Source organism: Falco peregrinus, chromosome 9 (assembly GCF_023634155.1).
Source record: "Falco peregrinus isolate bFalPer1 chromosome 9, bFalPer1.pri, whole genome shotgun sequence".
Lineage (NCBI taxonomy): Eukaryota > Metazoa > Chordata > Aves > Falconiformes > Falconidae > Falco > Falco peregrinus.
In genome coordinates, this window is record NC_073729.1 from 6,185,914 (window position 1) to 6,206,205 (window position 20,292).

Below are 20,292 nucleotides of genomic sequence, written 5' to 3' on the forward strand. Positions count from 1 at the left end.
TCTGGTCCCTTCAGGCTGGGAGACCCCCTTTTACAGCCATGGGCATGCAGCGCTAGGTGTCTGTGCTGAGACACACCTCTGAGGGCTCTGACTCCAGGCAAAAACCCAGCAGCACCCCAACCACGGTCACAGCCTCCCTGCGTCTTCTGATTAAGTGGGTTATCATCTGTCAGAGTTTTTAATTTTTTTTTTTTATAAACAGTGGAAAGCTTCACTTAATCTATTGTATTTGCCTCCCTATTGATGTATGCGGGGTGATCATCGAGTCTTACATAAAAATGGCATGCTTGTCGATGTTGCTAAGGTGCACGTAGAGAATAAAAGTTATTGGCATTATAGAAAGGAAATGTGAGTTCAGTGCCATGCTGACCGTATTATCGGGGAAATCCCGAGGTTTTCTGTCGCCCTGTGGTTATAGGGTAGGTCAGTTTTCACTATTCAACTTACAGCGTTAAGGCCTTTATTGAGAAATGCCTGTGCATGCGAAGGGTAGATTTCCGGGTCCACAGGGAAATTTTTGGGTTCCTTCTACTGGCCCATGTGGCTTTATGCCAGGCATGTTCCTAATTCCTGGTGGGACCTGGGTGGGAAAGTCACTACCTGGAGGCTCTTCAGTGTTAACACTAGCGACCATTCTCTCCCTCATTACTCCTGAAATCGAAGATACTGAAAGGAGAGCCATTGGTCTCCATTTATGACATTCCCAACTGTACGAAAAACCTTTTGATAAGGGAGCATGCTGCATAGATCAAGGAGAGAAAGTCATGAGCAACCGCTTTACTGGTAAACAAGTGATTTGAAAGGCCGACGGAGGGCAAGCTGAGAAGCATTAGTAAATTGCACTTAATGAGGTACTCGGGTACGCCTCACAAGATGATCTCTGGGACGTTTGGCGTGTGGGCCTGTTATCTCCATCCCACGCTCTCTCACACACACTGCATGCAGGGCATGTTGCCAAAGATTTGCACTCTGACTGTGGGAAGGCCATCTCACCTGCTGCTGGCGAAGCCGAGATTGCCACGTGCAAGTTACGCAAAAGGACCTTCACACCATCTCCTGCTGCCACAGGTCCCGTCAGCCACACAGTTTAGAAATGCTGTAGACTTTCAGCATTATTACAGGGGTAGTTTCTGGTCTAGATTTTCAAGGTGAGGTGAGCAGTAAAGCCTGCCAGCTTGTTCAGTGCGGTTGTGCCCAGGGGATCGGCACATCCGAGGGTTTAGTGGTAGAAATGGGTCAGTGAGCAGAGCACAAGCAAAGGGGCACAGCAAGGACTTGGTCATGGCTTTGCGCTGCCGCAGGAACACTATCACAGACAGTATTACATGCACTTAATTTATTTCTTTTTTTACTGTTCCTACTGAAGTTGGAAGTCTTGCCACTGATTTCAAGGAGCAGATTAATATTTTTTTAAACAAAAGGGAAATACTGATTTCTTCCCATTAACATTTGGGTGGTTTGAGGTACAAATGTTTGCTTGTCTGTTCAGTTTTGGATGTAGTTCTGAAGATGATAACACCATTTTTATGGATAAAAATGAGCAGGTTTTGCCCTTTGCACAATTTGATCCTTTCAGATATCTCTGCGAAATACAAGCTATAAATGAAAACTGTTTTTCCTTCTGCATTCAGTGGGGTTTTGTAAGGTCTTTGTCTTGCTTTTTAAAAGAGCAGCATCTGGTGAAAAGCAACTGCCAGCTTACTATTTCTTTAATATTTTTGGATACAGGTGATAAAATATTTTGAAAGGAAAAAATATACCAGGAATAGTTCATATATTTCTTTTACCTAAAACTGAATTTTCAGTATGTGAAAAACTTCTGTAGCAGCTTCAATGATAATGTGGGGAACAGCGTATAGCATTGTTATTTTTAAACCCAGGAAGTTTATTGTGCTTTTTTGTTGTGGAATACTAAAAGCAGAAAAAGAATCTTTTTCATTCTCATATTTGCCAATAACCTGATGAAAATCAAAATCAAAGCTCTTAGCATATATAAGTGAGGTATAAATTTATTCCTCTTCACTTTTTCCATAGTAATAGTTCAGATAAGATAAACTAATAATACTGGTTTTGTCATGCAGCCCCAATAGGGATTTCTTAAGTTATTAAATCAAACATTCCTGAGACACGCACTTAGATTTATGTTCAGAGACACCTACTTTCCTGTTTGTAGCTGTATGACTTTCCCCTTGGAGGTGGCATTCCACAGGAAACATCAGACGATGCTGGTACCTTTGGAGGCAAGCTCCAAACCCACGTTCAGGCAGGCTCTGTGCCGTCCTGCAAGGCAGCTTGGCGAAAGGCACGGTCTGGTTTGCAGTCCCCCCCCCAGTTTCTCCTAGGCTCTGCACGTCAGTGCAATCTGTGGGATTCAGATTTTTAAAATCAGACAGTATTTCTGTAGTTGCCCCCCATCCTGCAGAATATTGAGCCGGAACCCATGTGTTCCAGTTATAAATAGCCTGATGATTCCAGGCTCCTGCTGTGTGTTTGTAGCCCGTGGTGGAGTGTTTCTGTAGACCAAGCTAGACTGCAGTTTGTCTTGTAGGATCAGCCCTAACCATGTAAATACATCTTCAGGAGCCCAATTTTAGAACCAAAGTCTGTAGATGTTGGATCAGTCTTGTATTCCTCAGCTCTGCTTACGTTCCCTGCCGCTGTCAAAACTATACCAGAGCTCTGAATCCAAATATTTGCAGCTTCGAAATACTTGCCTACAGGCTGGGATATCCTTCTGTCAGTAACATGCCCTTCTCTGGATGCACAGGGGAGTAGAGTAACTCCAGGCATTTGTTTCAAATATGTTACCTTACAAATAGGAAACAATTGGACAGGAAACACATTTTCCTCATTTAAGTTCAAAAATACATATAGCTGTAATCTAAAATGTGTATTTATCAGTGCTGATGCCCTTTAGCCTTACTCCAGTGGATTTTTCTCACTGACATCAAAGCGAAAAAGGTGGGCTCTGCATAGGAAATCTGTGAATATTTTTTCTTGTTCGTCCATCTATTTTGGGATGTGCTAAATGCTTGTTCCCTGTTGTAACATTAACATCAGTATGTGGAAACTTGGGTTGCTAAAATAAATTGGTGAAATGCAATATACATGACTTCACATGGAACTGCACGTACATTGTTGAGCACGAGCACGCCGTGTCCGCTCCGCCGTGCCAGTTTTACAGCCAGGTGTGCCCTATTGTGTCCCGCCAAGTGGGGTGCTGTAGCGAGGCAGGCACGAACTGGGTGCTGCCACTACGATAGTCTCTATAGTGCCTGAGCTGGCAAAATATTTCTTGGTTGCCGTTTATGTGACACAACAATGGAGACTTTTACCAGCCTCAGAGCATGGGGATGGCAAGGGCTACAGTATTTCACAAAAGCATCTTTTGCATTGCGGGCCTGACCGAGCATTTGCTGGAGGCAATGAAAATTTTATTTGTTGCTGTGTGAGGCATTGATTTGTCTCTCGCTAGTTTTTGTAAGTCAGTGATACAGGCTTCAAACTAACCTGGGGCATTTTTCTGACCTTAGTAAAGACCCTCCTGATTCATGCCAGTATGAATTAGCGCATTCTCAAGTTCATTGAATGTTTATTTTTAATGGAAAAATGAAAGGGGTAAGCTCGATCTTTACAGGCTGGACTGTTTTCTGCCCACAGGGATATCAATGGGAGACCCTTACAAAGCTGGACTGTAATGAAGGCGTTGAGGGGCCAGTACTGCCTCAGAGCCCCCTCTGGTCTGCCCGAGCCTGGCCTGCTCCACAGAGCGGTCCTGTGCCTTGACACGGATTTATCATCCACCGTGATCACAAGTGCACAGAATGAGGAAGGAATCCCCACGGCTGCTACCTTCCCTGCCCTCTGGCTTTGGATAAAACAGCAAGCTCGGAGCTTCCCTCTGCCCCAGGAGGAAGGAGAAGCAAGTGCGTTGCTCTGCTCAACACAAGGCTGCTCACTCCTCTCCTCTCCGTGGAGCATTGATCTTCAAGGCCCTCGCAACTAAAGTGGGAGACATTCCCATGGAATTAGCTGTTCCTTCTTTCCTTTTCCTGCTTAAGAGGTAAGAGCCACACAAATTCCCTCTTTAATAGTCACCTAAGAGAAAATACAACTGATCTGTCATACAATTATTTAGAGCTAATGAGGATATCTAGGTTGAGGGGGTTTGTTTGGTTTGTTTCTTTTTTTTTTTTTTTGACTGTGCTGTTTAAACAAAAGCCCTAAAACACAGGGATACAAGAAATGGGTTGTTTCACATTGGCTGTAGCTGCAGGGTATTCTTGTCCAAACATACAGAAATGCCCTGACTGTTACTTACCAATGACAACCTGCTCAGGGCTTTACCATTTTTCGGTTTCATGGCAAACTTACAAGGTTACACATATATACTGAATGAAACATAGCTCACTGGTTATTTTTAGAGAGGCTTTAAACAAGAAGTAAATCCCTGGAGTAGTGCTGCCAGAGATGCGTAAAGTTCAAATCCAAATTAAAACTGCCTATCTTTGGCCTAAATTCCAACCTGAACTTGAGGAAAACTGTGATCTATACCTTGAACTTTATGACAAAAAATCCTTTGCGATTAGTTTCTAATACCTAAGAATATATAAACACAGTACAAACACTTGGAAATTAGAACTTGAATGAAAAATCTAAAGATTTGTCTGAGAATGTAGTACCTGGTCTTGTGAAACACCCTGGTATGCCTTTAAGTTTCGGTAGCTGCACTGGGATTTGGGGAGCCTAATTTATTGTGGTTCCTAGTTCTAATACATCTCTGTAAGGTGAAGTCCTATAATGTAATTGTAAACTTGGGGGGAAGAGAAACATGCTTATTTACCTTACAGATCTCTTCAATAATGAGCTGTGATGTGCAAGCCCTGGTTTAGAAATCACCAAGATATAATATGAAGAAAGTAGACCCCTTTTCAGCAACATATTTATGCAAAGTAGTTGAAAGTAGCACGGCTGAAGTATGTTCTTGATTTCTTTGCTGAATCAGAGCCTGTATCTTCTTCCTGCCAAGGCAGCGATCTTAACACCACTCCTAAATGCACTAGTAATTCTAGAAGCCCTAACGCAAGTCAAGATAACACCACAGATTTTATAAATAAGGGTCTTTATTTAGAATACTGTTGAAAACATTCTTGGCAACCACATCGTATAAATATATAAAGTTTGACACAACAAACCAAGCAATATTAAATATTTATTTTTTCCCTTTTTCATTGCTTTTAATTTTTGCGCTTTTTTTTTTTATTTTCCTCTTTTCCCCCCCTTTTTTTGCAAAGCAACTCTTATTTACAATTATACAAAAAGTTTTATAAAAATGGTCCACAACCTCATTTTGGCCAGAATAGGAGGAATAGGAAGGATCCTGTCATGCTGCTACTGTTGCAGATTTCTATTCTCCTCTGCATTCAAGAGCCAGGTTCCTATTCCCCCAAAGCCCAGATTAAACATTGGCCATTTCTTGGTATACAGTTTTATCTCTAGACATATTAAATAACTTTAGTTTAACAACCAATAAATAAACTATGTGTATTTTGAAGTAATACAGGTTTGAAAAGTTACATATTTGAAGGAATTTTGAGTGATATTTTGAAACTGGAACAAGTCTTAAGAAGTCTTTCCAGTCTTAGAAGGCAGGTCTTGGAGCATGGCTGAATGGAGAAATTTGTTTCCAGTGCAGTCCCAGCCCGGACCTGCCTTTATAGCACTTGGTAGATAGGGTTGCTGCTGCTGCTGCTGCTGTTATCCTGGGGAAGTGGGGTGCAGTTAGTGGGGGAAGGAATTTGGGCTCCACTATCACTCAGACTTGCTCCTTCTGGGGGGGAACAGGGACTCCCTTCAGCAACAGTTTCCACTGGAGGCAGTATAGGACATGTGGAGTTGTCTGTGGAAATCCTCTCTACAATGCTTGAAAGGCAATCGAGGCTGGAAACCCACAGAACTCTTCCCATGCTTTGGATCTGCAAAACAGACAAAAAGGTGCTTAGTTTGTCCACCGGGTACTTAATGTCAGCAGGATGTGGTTCTTCCATAAAACCCTGGCGAGTGGCTGACAGTATGTCTGTGAGCATTGAAAGATTCAGAGGAAATGAATATTGGTGAAGGTCACCAGTTATCAGAAAACGGGGACGGTAACTGAAAAATGGAAGAGAGACCTAATCAAAGTATGCTACTTTTGGGGCAGGGTGGATCCAGGGCTTCACGTCAGTCCACAGAAAGGGAAGGGAAGATTTGCAATCAACTGGCGATTTCTCCAGTTTGGATCAACGATAGGCAGAGTTAGAAGAGTCTTCATGCAAGACACAGGTAAATGCTGGAAGTTAGTTGCAGGGAGGAATATATTTTTATCCAGATATTACATTTGCAACATAGGAAATGCAGTTATAACACATCCCCATATTTGCAAATGCATCTAGAGGAAATCCAATGTTCTAGTAGCATCAACAGCGCACTGGCTGAAAAGGCAGGTTCCCCTTTCAGCCCAGCTGGGGTCAGCTCAACTGGAGACAGAGAAAATGCGGGGAAGTCCGCTGCATTGACTGCCTCTGTCTCCACGTTTCAAGCAGCCGTTCCAGCATATACTCACCATTCGGCGACTCTGTGTAGTAGCTGCTGTCATAGCTGTTTCTTCTGCGAGAGCTGCAAGGAGGCCCGCTGTACTCCATCTGGAAAGGAGAGCAATCTGAGTGAGGTCACTGGTTGGGGACTGCATTTACTGAAATCCCAGTAACTGTCCAATTTCCTATTTCAGTCCCTAGTCTGTGCCATCATTCCAGTCCTGGCTGAAATGCCATCAACTTGCCGTCTCTTTGAACAAGGCAGAACTTAACTTGGCTAGAAGGGGTTTCACCCCAGAATATTTTTATGTGGCACAGTTGTTCCAAAGGAAAACTACCATTGTTGTTGCAACGAATGCTGTAGCTTTACCAACGAGATGAGGCTTTCCAGCATTCCGATCAGATACTGCCCTACAAGTATCTTCAATTTTCAGTGGGGAGACCAAAAGGGGAACGAGCCTCTTCTTGATTGTCTACCTCTGTCCCTTTCCATTTCCTTTAGTTTCTCTTCCCATTTCCATTTTCTACAGAGAAAGCCCCCCCAAACACTGACCAATGTGTTTGTTTCCAATACCTTAATCTGCTGTGAAATTACTTTTTCTGACAAAAGAGAAAGGCTGTGTTTTGAGGAGTGATCATTGCTGTAAGTCTTCTCTCCAGTCTGCCAACTATCTCATAATCACAAATACTCAACTCAGTAATGATTATCCCCAACAGAGCATAGAAAACAAAAATAATGTCTTAAGGTGCTGTCAATATCCCATCCGTGACAGCTGTCCTGCACGCCAGTCACCACATCCCACCACCCCAGAGTCAGACCAGTCTGAGCCTATAGACCCTGTGAAAAGATGCAGCGATGAGACACCCTCCCTGGCACCCATCCTTCCACCCACTGCCCCCCATAATGTACAAACAGGACTGAAAGCCTGGGGTCTCCTTCCTGTTGCTGGTAAATGTTTACAGAGGGAATGAATTGAGAGGAGAAATGGAAAACCTTTTCCTTAAGGATCAAGAAAACGACCCCCGTTGCTTAGACCCTCCTCCTGTTATCATGATGAATGGCAGAAAACAAAACTCAATCAGTTCCCCCTGTAACTACAATGACCAAGGGGGACCTTCCTCTCTGCTGTCCTTAGAGGATGCAAAGGTAACTGTATAGCTAAAGATGGGAACAAAGGTGCCCCAGGAGCTATGGCAGCAGAGGCAGGGCTCAGACCTCACCATGCTCCCCAGGTACCCATCCCAGGCAGCTTCCCAAGGTGATCCCCCCAGCAGCTCTCCCCTGGCTCCCCAAGGACACAGGGGGACCTGCCTAACTTCTCATCCCAAGCAAAAAAAAAAAAAAAAGTGTGTAAGAGATTTTTCCCTCTTTCCCATAGATCCTGGCATGTGGGGACCCGACCTCCGTTTGCTGCTAGAGCTCATGGCACAAGAAAAAGACTGTCTTCTGCCTGGGGAGCTATGGAAGGCGGCTGCTATGGGAAAGGCAGGAGGAGGTGACTCGCCCTGCACAGGTTTGGACCGACAGCGTCCGGGGCACCTCAGTGGCAGGACGTCCTCCCTGGGGCACTCACCATGCCATCGGAGCAGTTGGAGCGGGGGCTGGAAGCATCCGATTCCCCACTGTAGTGCTCCAGCACCGGGTAATAAGCATCCTCCTGCTCCCCGCAGCAGTGCCTGCAGGCTCTCAATGTAGCGGATGGCGTTGCGCAGGGATCTCCACCTTGGGCAGGGCGCTGGTTGGGGTTGGTGGAGGTGCAGCGCTTGAGGGTCTCGAAGGCCTCGTTGACCTTGCTGAGCCGCCGCCGCTCCCTCATGGTGGCAGCCTTGCGGCGGTCGGCGTTGGTGGTCTTCCTCTTGCAAGCCTTGCAGGCCCAGAGCAGGCAGCGGCCGGCCTGGTGGTGCCCGCTGGGCGCACGGATGTGCTCCTCCTCGTGCGGGTGCCCGTGGTGGTGCCCGTGGTGGTGCGGGTGCTCCTCGGGCTTCAGCAGCCCCCCCACGTGCACCAGCCGTGGGTCCAGGTCCTCGAAGAAGTGCATGTCCGACGTGTTGAAGCACGGGTCATCGTAGAAGTCATCGGCGGCCGTGAAAGAGCAGAGGGAGCCCTCCGTCATCTCCATGGGGCCCAGTAAGTCCATGGGGGCGGATGTGGCGGCTGGGCCGGAGGGGACGAGGTGTGGGTGCGGGGGCTGAAGAGTGGGGGGCTTCGCTCGGGCTGTTGAGCGGCTGCTGCCCGCCCGGTGGGTGCGCGGAGCCGGGACCCTCGCAGCCGCTCCCAGGCGAGGCCACCAGCGCTGGCTGCAGCCGCCACCGACGCCCTCGCCAGCCGCGACGGTCCGGGAGCGCCGCTCGAGGCCGTATTTATGCCGGAGCCCCCCCAGCGCGGCGGGCCGGGCCGGGGCGGGGCGGGCAGGGGCCGCGGCCGCCCGAGCCCCCGGAGCGGGGGGGGGGCGCGGTGTCCCACGGGCGCGGGGCGCCGTCGGGGCGCGGCGGCGGGGCGCCGGGGCTGGTGCAGAGCGAGCGGCAGCCGCTGCCGGCGCTCGGCTCCATGGTGGTCGTCTGGTAGTTTGGGTTTTTTTTTTCCTTTTTTTTTTTTTTTTCCGCTTTAAGCAGCCCGCGCTGCCCGGCCAGTCAGCGAATGCAATGCTCCCCGGCGCCCCAGGTGCCGGCAGCCGCCGCCCGCCTGCCCCGGGGCCAGCGCTGCTGCCCGCTCTGCCCGCACCCGCGGCGGGGCCGCGCTCCCGCCCGGCGGCGTGAGGCGCTTGGCAGCGCGTCCAGGGCAGCGGCGCGGCGGGCTGTGCCCGGGGAGGAAACCCCCAGCCCCGGGACGGGTTTCTCCGCGCCGGCCGCGGCCGTGCGGCTCTGCGGCCACAGGGTAACTACCGCGGGGGGCGTTCGTGAGGGGGGACGGTGCGGGCGGCCACCTCAGGGCGGCGGCGAGGCGCTGTGGGCTGCGGGTGCGAGGGGACCAGCGGGACGCAAAGGCCGAGGCCGGCGGCGGCCGCGCTCAAAATGGCGGCCGCCGGGTGGCGCTGCGCTCGGCGGGAGGCGGCGGCGTGACATGGCGGCCTCTGGGGGGGGGGTAGCGTCCCGCCGCCCGGGCCCGCGCTTCCCGCCGCTGCCGCCGGGTCTGTGGGACGAGGAGCTGAGGGAGGGAGCGGGCCCGGCCAGGAGAGCCGTGCCTCTGCAGCCGGCTGCTCTCCCCCGGGGAAAAACACCTGCCAGCAGAAAAAGGGCGTGTGTGTGTCCGGGGCCCGCTGAAGTGCGGCGGCCTTCACCCCTCCCCGCCCCAGGAATTCGGGCGTCCCTGCCCACGGCTGACCCAGGTGCAGTTCAGAGATGCGTGCCGAGGAGGGGGTAATGTTCAGGAAGACTCAGGCGCGGTTATTGAAAGTATTTGACCTCAGAGCAAAAAGCAGTTTGGCGGGAGGGTGAGGGCCTGGCGCGCTGAGGTGCCCAGCTAGCGCCCGAGCAAGCTGCAGCCGCGTCTGTCCCGGCAAGTGCCTGATTGCCGGTGGGGCACGCGGTAATGGTTTAGTCGCGACTTACTGGAGGAGAGCTGAGGCCCGAGCTAAAGCTGTCACATCAGCAAATGGCTTTTCATATGAGCCCCGACATAGGAGTAAGGTCCTCTTTCAACTCAACCCTCTGTCTGCCTTTGTTCTGGATTCTTCTGGTGTTTGTTGTTTTGGAATGTGCTGGAACCTGGTGAAGCAGTGTTTGCTGCACGTGCTGTTGCACTGCAGCTGGGCTGCTCGCACAGCGAAGGAGTTATTTCAGGTAACTAGCAGTGGCAGAGTTTGCACCTTGGAGAAATGGGATGGGGTTTTGGTGATGCCTCTCAAGGGTGCTGGAGTTTTTACTCTGTGGAATATAATTTGAGATGAGAAATTAGTTTCTTTTTTCTGATGCGGAAGCGCTTCAGCAATTCAACTGTGTGATTTCATTGATTTGTGATTAAATTAGTTACGGGTATTTTTAATGTACTGTGAGCTAAAATTAATCTCCATTCTGCAATTATAAATGTTGGTGGAAATTTCAAATCATTCCAAATCAAAGGCAGAGCTCCGTCTTCAGTGCAGGCAAAGGGCAGACTGAAGAGACTCTGGAAAGGTAAAAAACCATCCATCAGTGATCCAGTCCCTGTGCCTATGTCTTCTCAGAGGGGCTATCATGACAGGGCCTTCTTTTGTTATGTGATCTGTTTTTTGCAAAAATTCCTAAGCTGACAGTCCCCGTTTCTACTTGCTTAAATGTCTTTGAGTACAGACAAAGATAAGAACTGTTAGTCATGTTCTGTCATATACCCAGATTTTTTTATGTAAAGAAAAAGGTATGTGTACTGGACTCTGTATTTGTTCTTTCACTGTATCCAGTGCTGAAAAGCGGTATGACCCAAGGAGATCAAGCTATTTGACCACCTTTACCCATTTAGAAGTGATCTCCCAGCTGTTCCTGAGAGGCAGAGGAGCAAACTTGTAGAAACACTTCACTGTTACTACAGAGGTTCTTTGATCCAGAAGTAATGAACATATATATGTATATATTTAATCTTTATTGAGCAGTTAAAAAAGTAAAAATAATTTGTATTCAAAATAGCACTAGGTATACAATAATGCATAGTAAGTATAAGTGAGAAATAGTTGTATGCTCTAACAACTGAACATGTAAAATTGGAATATCAAGGTTTGGTGCTGGCTGTGTGACCCACTCACAACACTTAAACTCTTTCACAGATTATTGGTTTAATTTGTGGAAAAGGTAATTTCATCTAATATTTAGTCAGTGTTGTAGTGTATTCCTGCCACTGCGTGTTTTCTAAGCTATGTTTGATTCCAGGAAAAGGCATTCTGGGAGTTGCGCGTATGGTCGTTACCTTGGGCAAAGTGGTAACAAGTGGTGAGACTTGAACAGGCAATACAAGGAGGCTGGCAGTAATTGCCCATGAATGTGCTTGAGTGCATGAATTCACCTAAGTGAAAAAGTCAGAAGGCGGCTGTGACCAGATCGTGAATTCTGCTCAGAGTGGTCTTCCAGTGAAGGTGCCCTTGAGGACTCCTTCCGTGCTGCTGCCACCAGAACACTCACTTTCCAGTATTACTGCCAAAGATGGGCTTGTCCAGGAAGATGTTGCCTTGTATTGCCTGGGGCCGAAAAAAGTCCTTGCAAAGAACAAATTTTGAGGTGCCCTTCTCAGTTTTGAGTGGCCACAGTGGAGAGGATGAAGGACAGCGTGATCTGCCCCTAAAGACTTAAGTGAATTCCTCACTCTGAGAGTAGGCAACCATAGATAGTGCTTATGGCAAGCATTTAGAAGTATGCCATTGTTAATACCCTGTTGGAAGCCTCTGTGGCTGTAACTCATAATTTCAGTAAGGATTAGGTCTCTCCAGAGCTTCCAGTTTGGATGCTGCGTTTAGGGTACTGTGCTGCTATAAGCTATTCAGAGCTGCCCCAGATTGTGTGTTTGGATGGTCTGGCATTGCTTTGACAGTGCAGATACGTAGTGTGTGTATGAACAAGCATTTAGCAGAGAATTTTGTAGTTTCTGTAAGTGGTGTTGCCCTTATACCTGTTGCACAGTCCATCTTCATCTCTTTTTTTCAGGGTGCAATTGAAAAGGAAGCTGGGAAGGCAGAGGCAGATAGATTGTAGTTCTACGCTGAGAAGCATGGACAGACTCATCCTGTACACAATAGACAGGTATTGTTAACAAACCTTGTGTGCCCCTCTCAGCAGAAGCAGCGTGTGGACAAGAAGAGCTTGTTATCCTGCAGTAACTGATTGATTTCTCTTCTCTTTTTCAGCGGATAGAGACGGGGAAAATGAGGTGGTGATGGTGAAATAGTGAAAAAACTGATGGTGAGTTTATCTCAGATTAACAGAATTGTCTCTTCAGGCCCAGAATGTGTTTTAGAGAAGGGAGAGAGAAAGATCTAAAATCTGAGAATGCGTGAATACATTTGGCTAGAAAGATGACTAAGAGAAGAGTCTGAGAAACACGCATGGCAGTATTTCAGAGAAAAAGAAAAGGCAAGTACGACTTGCTTTGAGAAACTTAAATGTTGGGTTCTTTGTTATGGTGGAATTCATTTAAGGGTAAAAAGACTCTCTTAAGTGCTGGAAAACCATGGAGGAGGCTGTACCTACATTTCCAGAAGGTCACCAACTCTTATTAAAGGAGACTTTTAGAGTAGGTCAGACATTACTAGTAGTACTTGAAGTACTTTATACGGCACTAGTCCATAATTCAGTTAGTAGCGTTGCGCTGTTTGTACTTAGTGAGCTATATTTTAATATGGAGAGGGATGGATTCCATTGGTCTTATTCATGTTGAGTTGCAGTCAGTGGAACTAATTGTTGAATAAGGTATGCTCAGCATGAGAATGGGTGATGGAATCTAGCCCAGATGGAAATATCTTTTAAACTACTGCTGTAGTAGAGGGCAGCCATCTCAACAGAGGCAAATCTAGTGTGTTGCTAGAAGCGCTTCAAGCTATTCTTGGGGCATGTTGCAGTATTTTTACAGATGAATACAGGGGTTGTTCTAATGTGATACCCCACACCCCCCCCAAGGTTGAATCACAGAAAGATTGGGAAGGAATCTGCATTGTAATTGTCTCTCCTGTGTTACAACACCCACAAAGTAGCTGGGCTAACACAGTTTTGCAGAAATCACTACTTAACTGCAGCTGTGTGTATAAATCAGTTTACTGAAAATCTTCTGTTGTGCAGTGTTCTTAATGCCATTTTCTGACATTTTCAATCTGTGGTCTACTCTTGAATCTTGTGCAGCTTTCTTAGTAGTAAAGTACTGGTGCAGTTTTGCACCTATATGCAGAAATCTCCTGGAGAAGAATACTAGCATGCCTAGTGATAAATTGAGGAATACAATGTAGATGCAAAGTACTGTTTTTAACATTGAACTGAATTTATTTTCAAGCATTAATAGGAGTACTGCTTACAGTATTACATGGAGGCATGAGATAGTCTTTCAATGAAGCACAGATAAAAGATACTGCATGTAATAGCAAAACCACCTAGCTGCAGGCTAGCCAGTTGCTCTTCTTAGGTGACCTTGGTTGCCAGTGTACAGAAAGAGAGGCAGTCCTGTAGGAGATGCATGGAAGGAATGTAGACACCTCTCACCTTTAACCAAGGTGGCTAAATTGAACAGCTTAGGTATGATGATAGCCCCCCTAACTGAACACTGCAAAACTAACAAGTGGCCACTTTCTATGATGCAATTCTAGTTAAGTGTGCTGCATTTTCGGTATTTTTATTCGTCTACGGAGGACCAAGATAGGGTATACAAGAAACAGTAGTAGTACCATAGTAGTACCATAATTTAGCTAGCTGAAATAGGGGTCTGTATAGCAATTTAAGCAACCATCCTATGTTTTCTGGACAGAGCCCTAGAGCTAGTGTCTTCAGTGACACTTGCAAAATACAAGAACCTGTGAAGATCACATTTAATGAGAACCCCAAATTTCTCTCTCAACTGCTTTCTGAGGATGACAAAAGCCAAATGGGCAAATAACTGTAGAGAAAACCAGCACATTGTCTTATTCCCACTGTTGAGGAAATGTTTGCATCCTTCATCGTGGAGAAGTGTACCACTAGAAATAGCTGGATGCTAAGTAAATTAGACTACTTATTTAAATTGCTACTATGATAGAAATAACAGAAGAAAACTTTGTTTTAAAGCAAGTATTTTAAAAATTTCATTATGTTAGTATACTTGTTAGTAATGTAAAATATCTGTTGGTAATATAAAAACATTTAATAATATAAAACTAAATCTTTGAATTTTCTGCTGCATAAACATTTCCTTGTACTAAAGTTGCATTTTGGTTGGTTTTTTTTTAAAAATAAAAGTTATATATACTGTTAAAAATAATTTGCACTAACTAATCCCATTAATCCTTTAAAACAGAGCCTTAAAAGCTTTTGGCTTCTATGAAGAATTGCATAGATGAAAGTGCAACTAATGACAACAGCCTAGGTAACTAGCCACCTTGCTATCATTTAAACAAATTAATGTTATGGGCTGGATTTTGAGCTGCGACTCTGTCACAGAGACAGGGTGTAAAGCAGGAGGAGCAATACAGCATAACTTCTGAGCTCTGGTCCCAAGTCCACCCTCCATACAGGTCTGCCTTGGGAGATGCTCTGTAGCTGCAACAGCCACAGCATTAAGGGCCCTCCCTGCCCTGCTTCACTTTTGCTCCTGTGCCATCGTTACACTGCGGCAGCATGGTGGTGCAGTGTATGGTTGCATATATTGGCCCTATGCTGTTTCTGTGCTGGGAAGATTCTCTCTGGGCTCGCTTCAGACCCTCTGCAGCTCCGGTACACTGCTGGAGAGGTGGGCAGGGGCTGCAGTGCTGACTGTAATCTGGCTCTATGCCTGTTCTGAACTCTTTCTGCAACCGGTCCATAAAGTAATCCCCAAGACTATTTCTGCCATCTTGGGAACAGTCAAGCCTGCGAGCATTGGTCAGCAGATCTCCCATCAGCTTGATCTTCTGGATTTTGGGCCCGATAAATTGTTTCTTGATGGTGTTTGCACTATGAGGATCTGCATTTTCAATACTCAGGGCATAAAGCTCTTCAAAGTATCTTGTCATTGTTTTCCACTGTACCATTGCTGTTTCCAGGGCTTTCATCAAACCGACTGCATACTCACAGTTTGGTTTCTAAAAACAAGAAGACAGAATTACGTTCATTCAGAAGAACAGCTCATCTTACTGTATTCATTGAGGGTTCCCTGCAATTTACCTGGTGCTCTAAACAGGATGTGCTAGGATTTTGGAACAGCTCCTTCTAGTTTGGAGCATCTGTTGTTTTCTTGCAGAGGTAGATGGCTGTAAACATACAGAAGTGGCAGAACTTTTGTTCTGTGACCAAGTACTTTTTCAAGAAACAGAGACTTAGATAGCAGCAGCTATGCCTGAAAAGTCCAGGAAACCTTAACACAGAATCGTAGAATGGTTTGGGTTGGAAGGGACCTTAAAGATCCTCTAGTTCTAATGGGCAGGGACACCTCCCACTAGACCAGGCTGCCCCGAGCCCCATCCAGCCTGGCCTTGAACACTGTCAGGGAGGGAGCATCATGTTCCAGTGTCTCACTACCCTCACAGTAAAGAATTTCTTCCTAATATCTAATCTAAATCTATCCTCTTTCAGCTTAAAACAGTTATCCCTCGTCCTATCACTGCACTCCATGATAAAAAGTCCCTCCCCATCTTTCCTATAGGCCCCCTTTAAGTACTGTAAGGCCACTGTAAGGTCTTTGCCAATTCAAACTGAGTATTTTAGAAAGTTTTTCAAAATGGCCTTTTTATTTTTACTTTCTACAGCTTAACAACTACTATGATAGTTTGGCCTATTTACAGAATACTAATTTGGTAGGGGAGAATCAGCCCTCCTTGGTCTTTAACAAATGAGGTAGGTTGATTTTTCCCCCTCCGATAACTGAGTTATTTCTTTGTATCTGTGCAAGCCTGAGTCAGATGTTTAGTTCTAATTCAGCCTTCAGCTGTGCTCCAGTAGGTCAACTACTACCCCAAGCTGGATGTTTCTCCTGCTTCCTTCCTCACAACCTTTCTTAGCTGCTCATGGCTTCTACGCTTCTATTTAGTTTCAGTGTGAAGAGACAAGTGGGCTGTTTCAACACAGTGCAAGGAGTCTCATAATCCGTTACAGCACACTGGAAACAGCAGTCTCCAGCTGAGCAAAAGAAAAAGGGCACCACTGCTCATATTCTTGTGGGCTAGAAAGCAACCACGTAGAGTTAGGACTGTATGCCTGACAGTGTCTAGGCGTCACGATTGAGAACAAAACCACGTACACTACTATGACAGGGAAATTATATCTGGAAATCTAATAGTGGATGAATGCACAGATTTGAAGTAGCAACAGCATAATGCAAGAGGAGTAATTGCTACGGATTGCAACTGCTTGAAAGCTTGTTGTATATTACTCACCTGGATGGTTTTAGAACAGTAATGGCCTCCTCTGTCTTGCTGATACTTCATCAAAGCTTCTGCAGCTTTTCTCTCTTCCAGAGCTTGATGTAAGAAGAACTTTGATACATTTGGTAGAGCCACGTGCGACTGATCGAAATTTTCACCCTAAGCACACAAAACACAAGTGTTAAGATTTGCTGGAGATGGAACCCACTTGTGGCAGAACATGGCTTTATCAGAACTCAGGAGACCCTTCTAATGGAAGCTGCTCTACCAGCACAATCACTTCGCAGACCTTAATCCAAATTTCTGCAATAAATGGAGTAAGTAGCTATGGTCTTAAATTAAATACCTCTGTCTCTATCCATCCAGTAGAACTCCATCTGTCCTTTGATACTGGATAGGTAACTGTAGTACTGATGTTTTCTCTCAGTAGCAGAGACAGATCCTCAGAATATTTTGAGTGGCTGGGGTTTGTGTGTATTTTCATTGTTGTGTGGCGTTTTTGTTCAGGTTTTTTGTTTGTTTTGTTCTTTAAATGTAGTCGCAGTACAGGGAACCTTAAGATTTATCCCTTCAGGTCAGCATTCCAGTGAAACGTTGCTTTCAAAGGTATGAGAAAAGATGAGGCAAATACCAAAAAGAGAACAAGCACAACTTTGCATCTACTTATCAGATTCTTTATGGATAATGTTATTCCAAAATAAAGAATACTGCTACTGATCTATACTGTATATACCTTTAAAATTGTATTTAGCTCATGCCTAGGAACACTTAAGTGTTAGGACCCCAAACCCGCTGCAGGCCTTGTTCTGTTCTGTATGAGAAAGTAACAACTTCAACCACGGCAATATTTAACTGTGCTAATGGATCTATCAGCTCTTACATTAGAAGAATTTTATCCATAGTGTTGCTATCCCATAAAGAGTGTATTAGAGGCAGGCAGCAAAGGAAAGCCACCAGGTTATACTAGTTTCAACACAAGCTCGGCACAGCTCCGATGTTGAGGGGAACGAGAGGCCGGCAGCAGGTGGGAAGATGCCAAGAATCACACTGCGGGAGCTACAGCATCTTGATCTGCTCTTTCCCTAAACACATATATGCGGTGTAGCACAGCTCTTGTCTCTCAGGCATACTCCGGATCAGAGTACTGCATGTCAGGCTGTTGGCTTGTAGTCTGCTCAGCTGGGTGAGGAACTAGCCCGTGTATTTTTAAAGTTTTTGTGCTTCTTACTGTCTTCCCCACTTTAACCTATTACCGTGCTTAAATATGAAATACTTGTATTTCATCTGTGTTGCTCTGTTTAGAAAAAACACAGAAGTTATATACACAATACACATTTATGTTTTTGTCTTATATTTATGGCTATCTGGGATATCCCAAACCTGTGACACATACCCGCGCGTGACCATCAACTATTCAAGAGAAAGTACGTACTGGAATGTTTTATTGAAAACATTCACTGCGGTATTTGCATAATCCTTTTCCTGAAGTTATTAATTCATGTTTCTGTTGACAGAAGAGTCAAGATTCTGCGTTTTATAACCAATTCCTCAGTGCAAGTATGCTGCATGACTTCAAGTAGAGCACTAGTTACCACACCTGCTCAACTGTTAAGGTAAATCTTTTCCATCAGTCACTGTTCAAGATGTTCACATTTCTAGGTTTGCTGTATGCACAGTCAATTTCTAATTGAGCTTTCTCCATCCCGCCTAGCTGCCAGTCACTAGTATCATTTTAAGCCACACGATTAACAAGTAGAGGTTTTACTGCATACTTAAATTTTTATTGGACTAATACTTGACACCAAGCTCGACCAAAAGATCTTTGGGGATTTATTGAATATAGTTTGTGGTGCTTCTCAGTGGATGCTTGGCATCAGAAGGGATGGCATGGATGATTTCTTGATTTTAATGGCTTTGTTAAAATATATGTTGCCTTAATATTTGATATGTAGCCAGACACTATGTTACATATCATGATACACGTTACACAGTATCAGAGAGTTTTTTTAGTTCATGTCTAACATTGCTGCCTGCGGAGCAAAAAACCTGAGGCAACAGCGATGTTCACAAGCTCCCTTCACCATTTAACCACACACGACTATTTTACATACAGAGTTTGGGAAAAAACCACGGAGGAGTTACAGCGCGGAGCCTTTGCTGCGCCTGCCCCTCTGCCCACAGGCATCACTCCCCGCGGGAATCGCCCCAGACGCCCGAGTTCCCGACGCACCGCCCGCTCATCCCGCACCTCCGTCCCTGCTTTTCCAGCCACGCCGGGGCGTGGGGCGGCAGCAGCCCGCCGGGAGCCCGGACGCCCCGCCACCCCGCCGCCCGCCCGGGCAGGGCGAGGGGACACCCGGCCGGGCGCTCGGCCGCCTGCCCGCCCGCCGCCGGTGCGGGTGCCTTACCAGCGCCTGCAGGCTGTAGGCGAGCTCCAGCAGCGCGCCCGTGACCCCGCAGAGGCCTTCCTCCACGGCGGGCGGGAAGCTCTGCCGCAGGCGGCTGCCGGGCAGCGGGCGGTGCGCCGGGCAGGCGGGCAGCGTGACGCGGGGCCGCTTGGAGCGCGGCTCGGCCATGGCGGGGGGCCGCCATGGGGCAGCGGGGCCGCCCCGCCGCGCCGCCTGATATAGGCCGGGCACCTGCGGCGCACCTCGCCGCGCCCGGCCGCGCCGCCCTCGGCCCGCCTCCCCGCGGGGCCTGCGGGGGGGGGGGAGCGGCGGGGGCCCGCCATGCGGCCGTGCGCCTGGGCGGGCGGTGGGCTGAGCCGCCGAGGCGCTGCGTTTCTGCGGCTTCTGTGAGGGAGGGTCGCCAGGGTGGGCCACGCATGGATAGCTCCTGATAGCGAGCCGCGAACGAAGGGCAGCGGGGCCGGGGGCGCGGGTGGGGCTGGCGGCCCTGGGGAGGGGGCGATCTGGGGGAACACCCGGGGAACTTGGCCGTGTGTCTGCACATGCCTTGGCCACGCGGTGAAGGCTTTATCTTTTCCGATTTGGCACTAGAAATGTTTCTGCCAAACTGTTCCTATCTAGACAGATTAACCCATCTTCGGTATTTGAGTAACTAGTAGTCCTTGATTTGTACAGCAGCTTCAAAATACATACATTTTGGACCTTTTCAGGTGCTTTGCCATATGGATGGCACTGTGCGTGTCACTGCTTGAGGATTTATTTACCTTTTAATAGATTCAAGCCAGTGGAGTGGAAGTATGAGTAATCTCAACACTTTTGGAGCTTGATAATTTTCTGTTCGGTGACTTTCTGTTCAGTAAGCCTAATGTTACGTGTTGTTCTGTGGAATATTTTTCTAGCGTATCACCCCACTCCCCCACAAACCCAGGATGCTAAGGGCACAATCGTTATTCCATTGCGTGTTTTAATTGTTATTGGATCTGACTACCTTGAGCAGAGCACACATCATTTGACAGTAGTCATGTAAAGTGTGAGATAATTGCCCATGAGAAGCAAACTTACTTCTGGTTTGGTGCCTCCATCTTGTATGCTATTCAGCCCTCTTTGTCGTAATAGTCCATTTTTTCGTTCCTCTGATTCTTCTGTAGTCAAGTTAAATTAGAAGTTTCGGCAAATAAAATGTAAAACGGTGTCCTAAGTTTACTTTTAAGAAAAGATTAAACATGCTTATTTTAAGCATTTGAGTAAAAACCGCACGTGAGTAAAGTATATTTATAAGTATATATATATTATATATATATAAAGGCTAAAGTACGTATCTAAATTCGTAAGTTA

General features: G+C 46.6%; 2 protein-coding genes and 1 long non-coding RNA gene across 4 annotated transcripts in view; 1 reads left to right on the plus strand and 2 right to left on the minus strand.

Annotated features, from left to right (window-relative positions):
* Positions 1–5,127: 5,127 nt before the first annotated feature.
* MYOD1 (myogenic differentiation 1) lies at positions 5,128–8,890 on the minus strand. The gene is given in 6 exon segments (XM_005236287.3): positions 5,128–5,948; positions 5,950–5,975; positions 6,602–6,680; positions 8,147–8,236; positions 8,238–8,303; positions 8,306–8,890. Coding segments are annotated over 6 exon segments (900 nt in total). The 5' UTR covers positions 8,711–8,890; the 3' UTR covers positions 5,128–5,714.
* A 5,551-nt stretch (positions 8,891–14,441) lies between these two features.
* On the minus strand, positions 14,442–19,228 carry LOC101920647 (ferritin light chain-like). Its single transcript, XM_055814430.1, has 3 exons — positions 18,958–19,228; positions 16,562–16,708; positions 14,442–15,271 (listed from the first exon to the last, which is right to left on the minus strand). The coding sequence occupies exons 1-3, from the start codon at positions 19,123–19,125 to the stop codon at positions 14,768–14,770; spliced, it is 819 nt and encodes a 272-aa protein (XP_055670405.1). The 5' UTR covers positions 19,126–19,228; the 3' UTR covers positions 14,442–14,767.
* Positions 16,716–20,292, plus strand: part of LOC129785179 (uncharacterized) — a 61,497-nt gene continuing 57,920 nt past the window's right edge. For both annotated transcript variants that reach the window (XR_008748818.1, XR_008748819.1), the window contains exons 1-2: positions 16,716–16,866; positions 18,064–18,162. This is a non-coding gene — a long non-coding RNA (uncharacterized LOC129785179). The remainder of the gene's footprint in view (positions 16,867–18,063; positions 18,163–20,292) is intronic.

Excerpts from the sequence above, each read along its gene's own strand:
- LOC101920647 (XM_055814430.1), bottom strand. The coding sequence starts at position 19,125 with ATGGCCGAGCCGCGCTCCAAGCGGCCCCGCGTCACGCTGCCCGCCTGC. Across the intron at positions 16,709-18,957 it reads CCTACAGCCTGCAGGCGCTG|GGTGAAAATTTCGATCAGTC; the intron begins GTAAGGCACCCG and ends TTGTGTGCTTAG. Across the intron at positions 15,272-16,561 it reads ACTGTTCTAAAACCATCCAG|AAACCAAACTGTGAGTATGC; the intron begins GTGAGTAATATA and ends TCTTGTTTTTAG.